The 15,150-nt window shown below is 41.9% G+C and overlaps 1 protein-coding gene and 1 long non-coding RNA gene across 8 annotated transcripts; one reads left to right on the top strand and one right to left on the bottom strand.

The window, feature by feature from the left end:
* Positions 1–629: 629 nt before the first annotated feature.
* On the top strand, positions 630–1,370 carry LOC119311383. The gene is made up of 2 exons (XR_005151039.1): positions 630–1,056; positions 1,208–1,370. It is a non-coding gene; the product is annotated as an uncharacterized LOC119311383 (long non-coding RNA).
* Positions 1,371–9,487: 8,117 nt separating this feature from the next.
* Positions 9,488–12,996, bottom strand: LOC119349444. 7 transcript variants are annotated; one of them, XM_037617481.1, is made up of 5 exons: positions 12,630–12,996; positions 12,038–12,183; positions 11,858–11,937; positions 10,933–11,004; positions 9,488–10,852 (listed from the first exon to the last, which is right to left on the bottom strand). In XM_037617481.1, exons 1-4 carry the CDS (start codon positions 12,733–12,735, stop codon positions 10,944–10,946), a joined length of 393 nt encoding a protein of 130 aa, XP_037473378.1. In that variant the 5' UTR covers positions 12,736–12,996; the 3' UTR covers positions 9,488–10,852; positions 10,933–10,943. The 7 variants fall into 7 exon arrangements, 5 of the variants coding, with proteins under 5 accessions (XP_037473378.1, XP_037473379.1, XP_037473380.1 ...); XM_037617482.1 differs by having other exon boundaries at positions 9,488–10,821; XM_037617483.1 differs by having other exon boundaries at positions 9,488–10,293.
* Positions 12,997–15,150: the final 2,154 nt, after the last annotated feature.

Raw genomic sequence — 15,150 nt, 5'->3', positions numbered from 1 at the left:
GTAATTAATGTAGATTAAACTACGAGATACGTTTCTCCACTCATCATCTTCCATGGTTGATGAGATTTCAAATTTAAGTCATGTAATTAAACCACAAAGGAGGGAGTACATGCATTAGCTGTGTCTAAATTAATGACAACACATCGAGATACTAATACATATCCTATTTTATAATTACTCCCTCCGTCCGGGTTATTGTCCCGAGAGCCAAAATACGAAGACCAAGTCATACACTCTTCTAGGCACAATTAACAGCATGCGCAGTAATTTAGAGGCATTGGTTGCAGTGATTTAAGTAGCTACATGCGTGCGCTTGCATGTAATTGGCTGCCTACTCGCCGGGCCTAATTAAGTGCATCCATTTAAGTGGTTGCATGCGTTTCATTGGAACCAACAAAGTGAATAACTCAAGAATTAAGGGGGGAAACTTAGTGCTTTAATTGTCCGGGCCTTACAAATAGGGACTCCGCTAGTTGGCTCATGGGTCCAATCAACCTGGACGGAGGGAGTAGAACCTACTAAATGAATCAAATGCAACCAATAAATTTTCTAGCAAGATATCACCCATGCATAACTTAAGCATGAAGATAAGTGGCATTTCCCATAGCACTCTGCCTATATAAATAGAGAGCCTAGGTGATACACAATCACAGATCGATCAAAAACATACATATACCGAGTCACCTTCCTGCGTAAGGATTGGTCTGCATCTTTCAAAGTTGATTGATATGGCTAGTGCTAGAGCGGTTGCCATGTTCTACCTCGTAGTTTTTGTGACGTTCTCTTTTTTCCCAAACCATACATGGGCAAGTAGGTCTCGAGCTGCCATCGAAAAAGATGCGGTGATGGAACACTGTAAATTTAATATTAAGAAAGGTGTGCACTGGCCATTCGAACCAAGCCTTGCATGCTGCCAAGTAGTGACACGTTCAGTGAACCTCCTGGCAATTTGCAATGCGTTTACCACCGCAGATTTGGCTCAGATCAATCTACCAAGGTGGGCTGCTGTCACTCATTCGTGCGGCAATGCGTTGCATGAAGGAGACAACTGTGCAGGTTCGTTTTGCTATTGATATTAACGTATACTTGATATGTTCATATGTGTTTTGTTTGAGAAGTTTTTTTTATATTGTCACATATCTTTGTTTACTTACTATCTCCATGTATGGAAATTAGTTAATTAAGAGACTTTGAATATCATTTGCAGGTTACATTGTTCACTTTTGAGTTGGGCGATGCGTGCAAGGCCGATCTGGTTGATGGACAAATAGAAAAAAGCAATATTATGATACAATGTTTTTCATGGCATCCACATTGTGTGTACTATTTTTTCCGATGCAACTAATAAAATTGAACCATTTTCCCCTTTATTTGATCTTGCAAATCTAGTTACTCACCAAAGTTAATTCATACATACCAATATAAAAAAGAAAGTATTGGAGATTCAACACATCTCACCCATTCAAAGACGATAGGCCACAATGAGGTTTGTACATTTGTCGCAGTCGATATGGAATGCAAAACGATTCCATGTCCTTGCGTGGAATGAATAGCTTGTGTCATATGATATGGAAAACCAGAGATCTTGTGTCATCTTCAGTTTTGAGAGGGATTTTAATCTCCGATGCGATCCTTATATCCCAGTTACACTGAATGGTTGTCAGATGGTTTGCTAAAAGCAGCACCGTAATTGCCAACCGAGTTTGCACGCCACTGGTTGGTACATTCATATGAGTCAGGTGTTTAATATGGGTCAGATTTTCTACGTAAGCAGCTTGGTTTTCTTCTGGAAGCTTGATGTTCTGGTCCATGCCTTTGTGGTGCTTTGAACAATGTTATTTAAAAAGGGTTTGCTATTGTGATTATACTTAGTCTGTAGTAACCTCAATTCGTTTGCTTTCATGTACTAGTTGTGGATCGTGGTCACTTGTGAGTCACTCCTATGGTGGCAAATCCATGGATTTGAGAATAAGTTATCTATGCTTGGGATTACCTGTATTTTCACATTTATTTCTATTTATTTCCTGTAATGATCTGCATGTTCACCTCAACCACATTCGTATGTATTTGGAAACCGGATGAATCGCTCTCTCGTTTGTTGTTTGCTGCAGCAATGCAAGTTGAGTAGTGCAAGTTGTGAAGTAACTTTGTCCTAGTCAACATAATTCATTTCCTTCTGTTTCTATTGATACTAGATGACTCGTTGCGCCAATGGCGCAAAGGCCGAAAGGGAGCCAAGTATTGTGAGAATATTTAGACACCCAAGTCAAAAATCAAATGTGGCCAACACTCCCGCATTCTCTACTTGAAAGCCATCTTTTCTCACCGGATCAAACATAGATACATGATTCTTCAAGAGCAAATTTCAAAGAAAATATAAAGCATGGAAGGCTTTAAGTTGTACTATTGAGACCATACCACCATATCTCCATTTAGTTTCTTTGGAAATCTAAAGGTCTAAGAGGATGGTACATGTGAGAAGCTGTGAATCCACAAAAAAACCTAAACTAACTTCCAAACAAACATTTCAAGTTTGGAAGCCACAAAGAAGCAGCCCAGATCTCTCGTTGTAGTGCAGGTACATGTCCTTAATCCTGCATCCACAGCCCATAATTTTTCAATACCTAAATCCACGAAATCCAACCAAAGGAAATCATGGCAGAAACATGCGCCGTGTCTTACATCTCCGAGAAGGATTTCTTCGCATTCTTGTGCAGGTTGGACACAGCAATCCTCGCTGTGAACTGCAGAAGAACCACACAGGCACCTTCCTTCACCTTGCCCTTGGGGAGGAGGGGGGCAACACTTGCAGCGCCGCGACAAATATGTCTTTTCTGTCCCTCTATCCCTACTATTTGAAAACAAGGATCTCCACTGATAGAAAGATGCCAAGGACAACCAGAATAAGGACAATAAGCAAAGTGTACCCGGCAGTTCAGGCTTTACCCCCAACAAGAACAGACCATGGTCAATTCACACAAGCATGAAAAAGCAGACAAAGCACACCATGATACACGGCTAACAATTGAAATAAGTGCGCAAATCATGTCCACACGCAACCACAAAATATGAATGGCATGAGGCAAAAGAAAACACAATGTCGGGCCAAACCCAGAATATCAACACGACCAATGAAGCAAGAATAATGACAATACATAGGTCACACAATAAATGCAATTTTCAGAAAAAAGGAAAGGAAGAAACCCTGATAAGCAGAAGAAAGAAGAAGAAAACTTGATCAACAGAAGAGAGAAATGGCGACCTCCAAGAACGTACAACATAAAAAAGAAAAGAGAAGAAGTAATCATGCCACATGCATTGCACTAAACAGCTCATTATTATTAGGACCTGTGTGCATATCCAAACTTCTTAAGATTCTGTGTAGAGCAGAAATTTTGAAACGACCCAGAAAATTTTAGTAAGAAATAAAATACAGGAACTACAAAAACTAATTAATCCAGGAGGTCTATGCACCACAAATCAGGAATCCTACAATTACACTACTATAAACATATGTCTACTGCATTCCAAGTGCTCATTCCAAGTGCTCTTATATTACATCCGTCTTTTTAATATGAAATCCATCATCCTAACACATGTCTCGTGCTTGATTTTTCTCTAGCAAAACATGAGGCGATAAGCGGTTCAGTTCTATGTGCATACTCCGATATCCAGGAAGTGACTACTTTCATGTTAGAAAATCATGAAAAGACATGGGTTTGACAGAATTTATAACCACTTGATAAAAAAAGGGCATCCAACAATTATGGTGCTGTAAACGTCCATCATGATGAACCTAATTGACTATCCCATCAGTATGTAGAAAGGGACACTAATAGCAATAAGTACTCCCTCCGTAAACTAATATAAGAGCATTTAGAATACTAAAGTAGTGATCTAAACGCTTTTATATTAGTTTACAGAGGGAGTACCTTATAATAAATCAATGATGCTACTCGACAACCATATTTATGTAGAAACTTAATTAGAAATACATTTAACTGTAAAATGTCAGTGACAATGGAATACTACCTTCAGTATGCTTACCACCAAAGCAGCCAAGAATATTTTCAGGAAAATGTCGGTCTAGAAAATGTTAAACTGAAATTTGATTTGAATCCCATTTGCAGAACAAAAGCGAATCTCAGCTGATTCCTTTGTCGATAAACAAGCAATTGTATTTAAGCAAAAGCAAGGAAGTGAAAAGAAAACTCATATATTACTTCCTCCTTGAAAGGAAACAAATTAGCCTCTGAATTTGGCCGCCAGCACCAAAGAAAGCAAAAAAATACAGAAGGAAGAAAACAGCAGACAAACGAAATAAACGAAAGCTTACAAGAGGAAGCAGAAAGAGGTCATTCCAGAACGCAACTGAATAAGTGAATATTAGAGCACCACTTGTTAGAATTACCCTCCTAGGCCCTCTGTGATCAATTTGCACCAAAAACACAAGAGCAATCTAAGGAAAATATATTCAGCATACATGGCAACCCAACGCACCAAATCCACCAGAACAAAGAACGCGAAACTTTATTAATACCTCATGTACAACAACATATCCCTTCTCTGGTGTTCCGCAGATGATGAAACATATGGATCGAGTGGTATAAAAATATGCAACAATTGATCTGCTCTGGTTCAACCATCTTCACCACAGACAAGAGGGGATTGGCATCCAGGGTTTTCCCACGTCATGTACATCAAACACGCGGCGATTGGCGAATGCTTCTCGCACATTGGCACGGCAGACCCAGCCTGTGTGGATCGACTATAAATTTATCAGTACTCTAGAGAATTAATGTGGTACACTTAGCAACACACACTAACATCTTCCCAGTAATATATAACATAAGAATAAAGAAAGAGCAAACGGTACCAACAAAGCTGAAATCTACAAAATTCCAGTACACCTCCAGCATGCCAAACACAACAAAATGATCATTGACCAAAAGGCGACAGAATGAAATACAAAAATTATATTGTTTCTGGCACAAGTTGACAAGGAGAAGAAAAGACATGTGTATGCACTATTTTAATATTTACAAAAGCATAATTACATCTGGCATCCAGAAGCTGTAATATGAAGACAATAATTAATTAATTATACAGTTGGAACAATGTGAACACAGTGATGTACTTATATACTGTAATTTATGATTCGTAACAACAGAAAAGATAAATAATATGCAAGTCAAAGTACTCTGGATTCAAGAAAAGCATGTCCAGCATACATATACATGTCTTGTACGACTAAACATACCTGCATCAGAAGGAACTGTTTTGGCATCCCAGGTGGACGATGAAATAGGATCTCCCATATGCTTTCGTAGGAAAGTTCAAGTTTGTATTTCTTCCAAGTCGTAGATCAGGCAGCAGTAAATCTTCTTCATAGCAAATCCAAACTCAACAGAAACATCTATTCCGCTCCACAGAATAGATAGAACTCTTTCCCTCAGAATCATCTTATATAAACAAACATTCTAGGAGCCAATGGTTTAACAAAAGCAAAAGAAAATTTTGGGCTGGTAGATTTTGCACAAACAAAATTGGTGGAACAATAAAACAAATTAAGAGCAGTTGAGATCAAGAAAGGTCGGAATGGAAATTCATACAAAACCTGCAGCATATGTGATACATCTTATCATTAAAAAACATGTATTATGGGCACAAATTATATCGAGGCATCTTTACTTTCACAGAGCTAAAAACGTCACATTTATAATCCAAGCACAAGCTCGACCAAAACATCCACAAGCCTGCATAACGATTAGGAAAAATCTGGTAGATGGAAAACACTCAATGCACTGCATCAGCTATTCAACCTGGCAGGAAAATCTGACCATAAAATTCACACATCCCACTGAGCATTCCATCGAACAGCACCTGGAAATCCTTCAAGGGCCGTATAGAAGCACGATTATTAGCAATGAATCACAGAACTATAACTAAGCAGGAAATTTTGCTTATTAGCCTTTTCTATTGGATTTCTAAGGTACTCAGCAAAAACATTTCAAAAAATGCTTTCAAGATTTGTAGGTTGAATCTTTTTCCTGAGCGTAAAAGATTATAATTAAAGTACTTAGTGTGTAGCTCTTGCAAGAGTATTACTTCATGTGTGAACAATTAGAATGCTTGCCCTATACTTCAAATTTTTGTGTCCCGGACGGCTATTACTCTCTGCTGAAATTCTTGATTTCGCAGAAAGATTTACTCAAGAAGCAACAATGAGACCATATTTCATGGAAAAATATATTATAATAACAGATTTACTCGAAGCGGAATGGCAGTCAGGTAGACTATTTCTTTTAACAAGAAGAAATTGAAGAACTATAGCATAGTCTATCCTCGCATTTGCACCTCTCACGCCAACTAAGATAAACCAAAGCATGGACTTGGACAGGAAAATCGAAGAGACGGAAATGAATTGGTACACCTGTGGATGGGTTAGACAGCAAGTAGTCGCCGGCAAGGACGCCCAGGCCTGGATGAGAACACCCGCCCCCACGCGCAGTTTGGATTTGGGCAGACACAAAAAGCACACACTACCACATAACCAAATGGTATGAAAGTACCAGCAGCGACCAACCAAACCGAATAAACCACATGAATGGTTGTGAAGGAAGCTAATATTATATGCATCTCACAACTCGTGACCAAATGTAACTGAAAATTGAAAATACGGAAGATCTGCTCTGCATTTTTAGAAAGTCAAAATACTAAAGATCTCTAATGCAATATAACAATAAGGAAGCAAACAAGGCACACATGATTTAAATTATGGTCGCTTAGCTTCTAAAATTTTCCCCTTATATGACAGCCTTGCTCCCAGAAAGAGCCATTACTGTATTTGGATTTCTTATATGAAAAAAGATCAAGAACTAAAAACTATGTTCAGCAAGACATCCTCTGCACCAATGGTACAAGCAAAACTCACCAGAGAAATTTCCATTAGCAATCTCCAAGGCTCAAGTAGGAAAAAAATCAAAAAGGAGTAAACTGAATGGGACGGAGCTGAAATACCCACGGACGGGTTGGAGACTGCGATGCCACTGGCAAGGACGCCCATCAAACTATGTTTCTTCTGTTATAAGCTTTTCTTTTACTTCATCTTGGAGCTGTGAAGAAAACCATCTAGATATGAGCCTTCGATCTTTAAACCAACCATTTGCATGCATAAATTAGTTGCCTCGGTTTCCTTGGGTTGTATCATATAACAAAGAACAGAACAAAATAGATCTCTACCAGAGCCATAATTGTCTTGAGTAAATGGAAGTTAGAGAGATAAATGAGAATCCATGAGGTAAAAACGAATTAGAAAAATTGCCGCCAAAATCCTCAGTGTCTGCCATTCTTCTCTGTGTGGTCAGGCCGCTGCAACCAAAACAGAAGGTATCACAACTCATAGGTATCGGAAGTTCTAAACTGTAACCAAAGCATAGCTAACCATCAGCATCTCACCTGACCTACCAAAATTATTGAAAGACCAGCACCAAAATTACACCCCATCAATAATGCAGGCCAAGCAAAGACAAAAAGTAAAGCAGCTAGCAACAAGATATAATCCAGGAACAACATAACTTTTGAGACCTTGCATCCAAAGCTGGTGAAACCACTCTGTAATACAAAAACATTCTCACACGATGGACCAACCCGGTGAAGCACGGCAGAGAGCAATGGCTATGTCAGAGCACCAGAACTAATCATGCACATCCTTTCCTTGAAGGATCACATCCTTACAATTAATCTTCATATAGAGTTATTTTTGTTAGCAAGCCAGTTCCCAAATCTGCACCTCTCCTTTTGCATCTGTATCTACCAGCTCTCCTTTTGCATATGTATCGAAGATAAACCAAAATAGGTAAAAAGGTAGATCGAGTACATTGCACACCCAACAAGCATAAACCAAAGTGTGGATTGAGCAGAAAATAAGGGAACAAGCGGGAAGAAGTTGCATTACCTGGAGGTGGGTTGGAGACGGCGAGGTCGCCAGCAAGGACAGCCAACGCTGGCCGAGGTCACCCAACGTTTCCGGCATGCCATGTGCATCTCCCTGGTGCTTCACCTTCTTGCTGCTGCATATGAGCATACACTCAGATCAATTAATATAATTGTTTCTTTCTTTGCGGAAATGAAAACTAACAGGAATAAGTCACCTGCTCAATCTATCTTTTGGCATGTTCTTCTTCTCCTTATGGTTCATTGTCAACCACTGGCCGTAGTATGTCAAATTACCAACCAGTGCAGCAGCAGCAGATTCCACCCTGCAACCCAATCACAATACTAAGAAAATGAAAGCACCAACATAACATATATTATTCTGAAACAACGGCACAAAATGAAATGGCCTTAAAAACGTATTAATACAGATGCAAAGCAAACCAAAAGGCACCCCGAGTACTTCCAGAATAGCAGGTAGAACAAAAGGGAAGAAGCCAACAGAGAAAGCATCAGATTTCAGGACGTACCTGGCAAGTCTTGATCTGGTCTATTTGATTCCGAGGGAAAAGGGGACGACGCCCAGCAGAAGTGGCGGATGGGGCGTCGCGACCTGACCGAGCCGTCTTCGTGGCTGAGCCCGGCATCCTCCTCCTCCCCTCCTCTGCAGCTCCACCCATCGCAACGGGAGCGCCTCCTGGTGCTCTGCCCCCGCTGCTCCTTGGACCTGGCACCAACCTCTCCTCCACCCCGCGACTCCTTCCCTCCACCACCGGCCTCCAAACTATCCCTGCTCCTCCACCCCAGCATGAAGAAAGATCACCTCTTCTCCTGCTCCCTCTCACTTGCTGCCCTCCATCCTCGGCGGATCCACAGCGCTGGAAGCTGGTGGGGCGAGGTGCCGGAAGGAGGAGGCGTGTTGATTTGGGCCGGCCGGATCAGCAACCCCGGCTCCTCATTTTCTCTTTCTTCCGCAAGGACCGATCCATGGCGCTAGATCGATTCGAGCGTCGCCCTTCCCTTGCAGGTCGCTGCCGCGCCCGCACGCCTCAGGTCCGGTGGGATCCGGGATGACGAGGGGGGATGGGATGCATGAGGGGAAGGTCGCCGATGTGCCACCATCTCCCCCCTCCTCCTCCGCCACCAGAGGGCGCCGCCGCCACCATCTCCCCCCTCCTCCTCCGCCACCAGAGGGCGCCGCCGCCACCGTTGTCGAGGGAGTGGAGGGGATGAGGAGCTTGGGAAGGCGGCTGTAGGGGAGGGGGAAAAGAATTAGGGTTGGAGACGAGGGAACGGGGATGGAGGAGAAAGCGGACGGGCGCGGGGCTCACCACGGCCTGCATGTTGAGCGCGTCTCTCGCGCGGTGCGGTGGTTTTCCCCTCGCGTGGTGCGCTGCACCTGGCGGCGGTGTTTTTCCCCTCGCGTGGTACCATGCGCTCGAGGCATTGATTGTGCGTAGCACTTCTTGAGGCTTTATATGTTAGATACTAGCGAGTAGTGCGCGGCAGCACGCCGCGCTATAGCATTATAGGCTATTTATAATTTTTTTTAATATTTGGTAAGTCGTCCCAAGACTTGATTCGTGGCAAAGTAGCTCATACAAGAAAAGATACATCTAATTGGTACATGCATGAGTGATCTACAACATGTAGTGATAGTGGGTGCTGGAATTGCGAAGCACTTGTTTTCTTCCTAGACCAAAGATATTGGTTCTCCAGCTGGATTTGTCTTTATGATGTAATGGTAGTGAAATTTACTTCTTCAAACCATCGCTACGGGTCCTAAAAGACATATCATCACCAACCAATCTATTCAAGTCGATCCAATCTGTTCAAATCAATCCACACAAGCCGCGCAATCCATTCAAGTTGATCCACCGAAGCATGCGCGGCCAACTGTGCGCGGCGGCACGCTGCACCCATTGGTTCATTATGTGTTTGTTTTGTTATAGTTTTTGAAATTTTGTTGTACGGTCTGCATATGCATACCTTTGAGCCAGCTCGAGAGTTTTTACGCCCAGCAGTCTATTTTTTTCCTACATATACTTCTTGAACACACTTAACTACGCTTCTCATATAGTCACATTCTCAGCTTTTTTGAAGTGCAGACCAACTTATGGAGAAAAAAATAACATGTAGAAGGTAAAAAAGATATGCAACTGATGAATCGTTCTTTGGCTTCTTTTCTATGAATCGTCCAAGATACAACATCCATATATGTGACATTCTACTTATATGTAGATCCCTCATCTAACGTCTACACCATAGGTAGGAAGCAACACGCCCCAATTCAAAACTTGTCTCCATATATAATGAGCTCCTTCTCTATACATGTCCCAGCACCGCTTGAACCCATCCCTGATTGGACATGAACATGTGTTACGTGAAAAATAAATAAAAAACTGATTTGTGGAAATGTATTGGAATACTTTACGTAGGACCATGGGCCATAAGAACAACACAAAATTTTGCACCACATTAGAAAATACTTCTAATTTTGCAACACAAAACAGGCATCCTATAAAAAAAGACAATTCTTCTAATTTGTAGATCTTAAAATTTCAACAATAAGAAACCAATTGATGTATTATATAGTGCTAGCGAAAATTGCAGAAGTATTTGCCGGTTTAGCATCCGGATACTTTAAAGCAGGTTAGCTAGGGGAGATACCATCTGGCCGTCCATGAACCAACAAACTGGAAGAGCTAGGTGAAATGCCATCGGACCGTCCATGAACCAAACAAACTGGAAGCACACTATTACGGGAAAATAGTCTATGTAGGTGATAGCATCCAAGATCACTAAAATATTGTTTAGCGTCTATGGGCTTCCAGATGAACACATATTTCTGTCTATAGGCTTCCAGATGAACACATATTCTTAGATCTGTGATTGTAGCTGACATCAGGCACCTCATCTGTATTTCCCATATGTAATTATAATGCAAGGTATAAAGAAAATTTATTAGTAAATGTATCTAGAGCTCTGTCTCTTTACCTTATACACCTTCAAATTTCCCCCTTAATATTGAAAACCTTGCTGGGGAGGCTCGGCATAATACTCCCACACCTATAATAGAAGTGTAAAAACAGATATATACAGTAAAATGGACATGCAGATCGCATATCTTGACTACTATTAAACTATCATCGGAAAAGAATTAAACTTCCTAATCTACAAAATTACCAAAAGATTATGGAAGAGATGCAACCCTACTAAAACGGGACAGAACCACAAATCGCCAATGCATATTGATTCGAGACTTGTTCAGTGTTCACTGGGTGATGTTAATCGTCGTGGTGTTGCACAGTGGCACGCGAGGCCATCTTATTTTATAGATGGCATAGATGTATTCAGAATTCAACTTCCATTTACAGATTCAGAATAGTCCAAGGATAATTTAGAATAATCGGAGGAAAACTCTGCTCTCACATTGGCTGACATTGGTGAACAAAATTTAACTGAAATGTAAATACTCAGTTCAAGCCTGCAATATTTTGACTATTGCACATGAATTAAAACTCAGAACTGCATGACCTGATTAAAATCTAAAATCCCATGAATTCATAAGAAAATCTATCATGTGGGAAAACTCAGCAAGTGATCTCACATATAAAAAAAGCTAAAAGTTCAGGTGGGGTTTCCTTTTCCTCCGAAGAAGCCCATGTAAAAGTGTTTTGGTCCAAAAGTGCAGGCTGATATATGACCACCTTATCCACTTGCAGAGATAAGCTATTGTAACACTTTGTGTTCAGATCAATACACACTTGTACTCCTCGATCTTGAATGTAGCAGTTGGGTAAAATAAATGGCAGTACATTATCTGATCTCATGAACCAACCTAACTCTGAATGATGGGCGAAGCAGAACAGGTAAGCGGGACAGCGAGAGAACCCAAATTAAGAAGGGGAGATGCACTTACAGGAAGGTATATGAAGATTTTTTTTCACTTTGAATGCTTCCATGCAGCATCAGCGGGCCGAACATCCAGCAAAGAAAGAACTAATGAACAACATGAACCAACAAAACAAATCAAGATTGAGGCAAACAGTAACCAAGGGAGAGTAAATAAAAATAGGACTGGGAAGGAACGGAGCCACACCAGTCGGAGTCTGCAGCATGTGCTTGAAGGTGAGATGCACCGGCACATGATGAGCTCGCCGGAGCTCTTCTCATGCCGCTGCTTGACATGGATGGTCTGGCCATCGAAGAACGAATCCACCATCCAGACCGTGAACCTGAAACTCACTAAACCAAGATATCAAAAATCAGATTAATCCAATCCATAGCGGTGAAATCAACTTGTAAATTGAGAATCAAATCGTGTTGCTATTGATCAATCATCAATCACTGTGAGCTGAGTCCACTGGACATTGTGAGTCAGGTAATGATGGATCATGAATTGGCAAAAATGAACATACCATTTGGATGCAAGAATCCTTCTGTGGCCTCTTCCTCTCCGCCTGTTCGGCCGACGTCGCTTCTGGTGCAGTACTGGACTACTTGACGAAGAAAAGTACGTGACCATCGTTCATGCTTAGGCTTGGCTCGGTTTGGTCAATTGCTAGAACACCTCGCATGCGAGCTGAACACCAGTGTCGCAGGAGGTGGCAAGCGAGGGGCAAGAGCTGGCGCGGGGCAGAGGGGCTGCTAGAGGAGGCCAGCGTGTCAACCTGGACACCCTATTCACGTACCTGCAGCAGAACAATCGTCTCCCGCCCAACCTCCTCCTATGCCGGGCGCGTCCTCTTCCTCTGCCCGAGCTGCTTTTCCAAGACTACAATGGCATTGCCGCCCCATCCTTCAATGCCAGCACCGCCACCGATGACCCAAGCAGCGATGTAGGAGCCCCTGGCCATATGTTGTGCCCCCGTTTTGTGATTTTCGTCGCCTTGGGGAAAGAGGAGCGGTGTACTGAAGGAGAGCGGCGGAGCTCCCTCCGGCCGGTGGTAAGAGATGAGGAGGGCATGGGAGAAGCTCCCTCTGGCGGCGTCAAGAGATGAGGTGGAGGGCATGGGGAGGGGGCGTGGGGAATTGCTGCGGGCGCTGGCTGACTCGATCTCGAGCGACTGCTCGGAAGCAATGAGAGGAGACGTGTGTCTCATTTATACAGAGGAGGGGACGTCTCTAGATAAGTTGACGTGTCGATCTGGTGATCCCTCCTTACCCTCAGGACTACACGCGTGACACCCAGATTGACCTGTTGTACACCCAAAAAACTTAAAAAAAGCAGAAAAAAGATGCAACGACGCGTGGGACGGGGCCAACACACCTAAACCGGCAACTGCCCTGTGAATCGAACGTGAAAAACGCAAAGACAGATAAAAAAGGAAAGAACTCTCTGGAAACTGATGGTAGACAAGACCACATAAATAGGTAACTACCACAACAGGAGATAAAATGCCCACAAACTCTTTCAAACACGTGTCACTTTTACAACTGCGGTAAAAAAAGTTCAAAAAGACCAGAAAAAAGAAACCCTTACGGGCCTAGTATTCTTGTTATTGATGTGCACAGTTAAGACTACAAGTTCTCCAGTAACCATCCTGATTCATGAACACTATTGTGTTATCTTATTTTTGCTTTTGTTAATAATAACCAGTCCATGACCAATATTTTTCCATCTTAAATTCTTAATTAGCTTGTTCATGCGATTGCCAACCACTAATCTACGTTGTTCTTGTCCAACTAAATCCAATTATGAAGAATCTTCCTTTTTTTTGTTGCCCAGAATTGTAACTTGCAGACAATTTTTGTCCACTATCTAGCATTCAAATTTTGTAATCAATCTTCTAATTCTTTTATTTTCATATATTGTAATGTCTATTCAATGGTTATGAACTTCTGGTCGATTTTTTGACATGAAACATGTAAAGCTAAATGAAAAAAACAGCTAATTCTAGTTTAGAGCACCCGTTCATCACAAATGGACACACTTGCACATGTTTTAGAAATTGACTACTTTACACTACATTTCCGGTCTACAATTCCGGTTTGCACCGCTTTGTTTACTTTATGTTTTTTTTTGTCGCGGATGTGGTGCAATGGTGTGGCAACTAGGCACAATTTTCCTTGCCGTTTCCGAGCAAGTTAGAAGCCAAGCAAGCGGCCCGAGTTGGCTGCTGGACCTAGAGGTCACTGGTTCAGTTGCTTGCATGCCATCTTACAATTAGCTCTCTATAGGTAGAGAGCGGGACGAGGGTTTTACACACAGACGATTGTTCTTTCCAACCTTTTGATTCAGACTGGAGGTGCACATGAGCAGATCCTAAAAATGAAGCATGGTGCAAATCAAAATTATGTAAATTATCAACTCGTGGTTGTCCAAATTGGAACTAACTGAAAAAAGAAACAGACCTATGAAGTCAAATGTTGAATTGATTTGTCCTACTGGGAATAAGATTTTGATTTTATTGTGCGATGGCGGAAAGCATCGTACCTCAACTCAAGGGGACGCCGTACGTGTTTGTAGACAGGGGCGCACCTCCCTGATAGCGCATACAGTTGAGATTATATCTTGGAGAGGAAGCTAGATAGAGATAAGATTACAAAGGGGAGATAAACTCTAGCTAACTACCTAAGCGAACTACCAAGATACGTATAGCTGAAATATGGTGCGGCAGCCCTTGTCACGTACACAACAATATGGTGTTTGACACCCTCTCTTAATCACAACTTCATCAAGTTGAGATTATACTTGAAGTTCTCAAAGCTTCATATGGGCAAGGCTTTGGTAAACCCATCTGCAATCTGATCCTTGGTATGTATGAACCGAATGTCTAGGAGTTTACTAGCAACTCTTTCTCTGACAAAATGGAAATCTATCTCAATATGTTTTGTTCTTGCATGAAAAACTGGATTTGCTGAGAGATAAGTTGCACCTAAATTGTCACACCACAGACATGGAGCTTGAGTACTCCTCACACCAAGCTCCTTAAGGATGGATTGTACCCATATAATCTCTACAGTAGCATTAGCTAGTGCCTTATACTCTGCCTCTGTGCTGGACCTGGAAACAGTAGCTTGTTTTCTGGCACACCAGGAGATCAGATTAGATCCAAGAAACACTGCAAAACCGCCAGTGGAGCATCTATCATCCAAACATCCTGACCAATCTGAGTCAGAGAATGCACTAACAAGAGTGGAAGATGACTTGCTAAAATTAAGGCCAATGCCCATAGTATCTTTCACATATCTGACTATTCGTTTTGCAGC

Source organism: Triticum dicoccoides, chromosome 1B (genome assembly GCF_002162155.2).
Source record: "Triticum dicoccoides isolate Atlit2015 ecotype Zavitan chromosome 1B, WEW_v2.0, whole genome shotgun sequence".
Taxonomy (NCBI): domain Eukaryota; kingdom Viridiplantae; phylum Streptophyta; class Magnoliopsida; order Poales; family Poaceae; genus Triticum; species Triticum dicoccoides.
The sequence above is the reverse complement of the archived record's forward strand: the minus strand, read 5'-3'. Positions and strand labels throughout refer to the sequence as shown.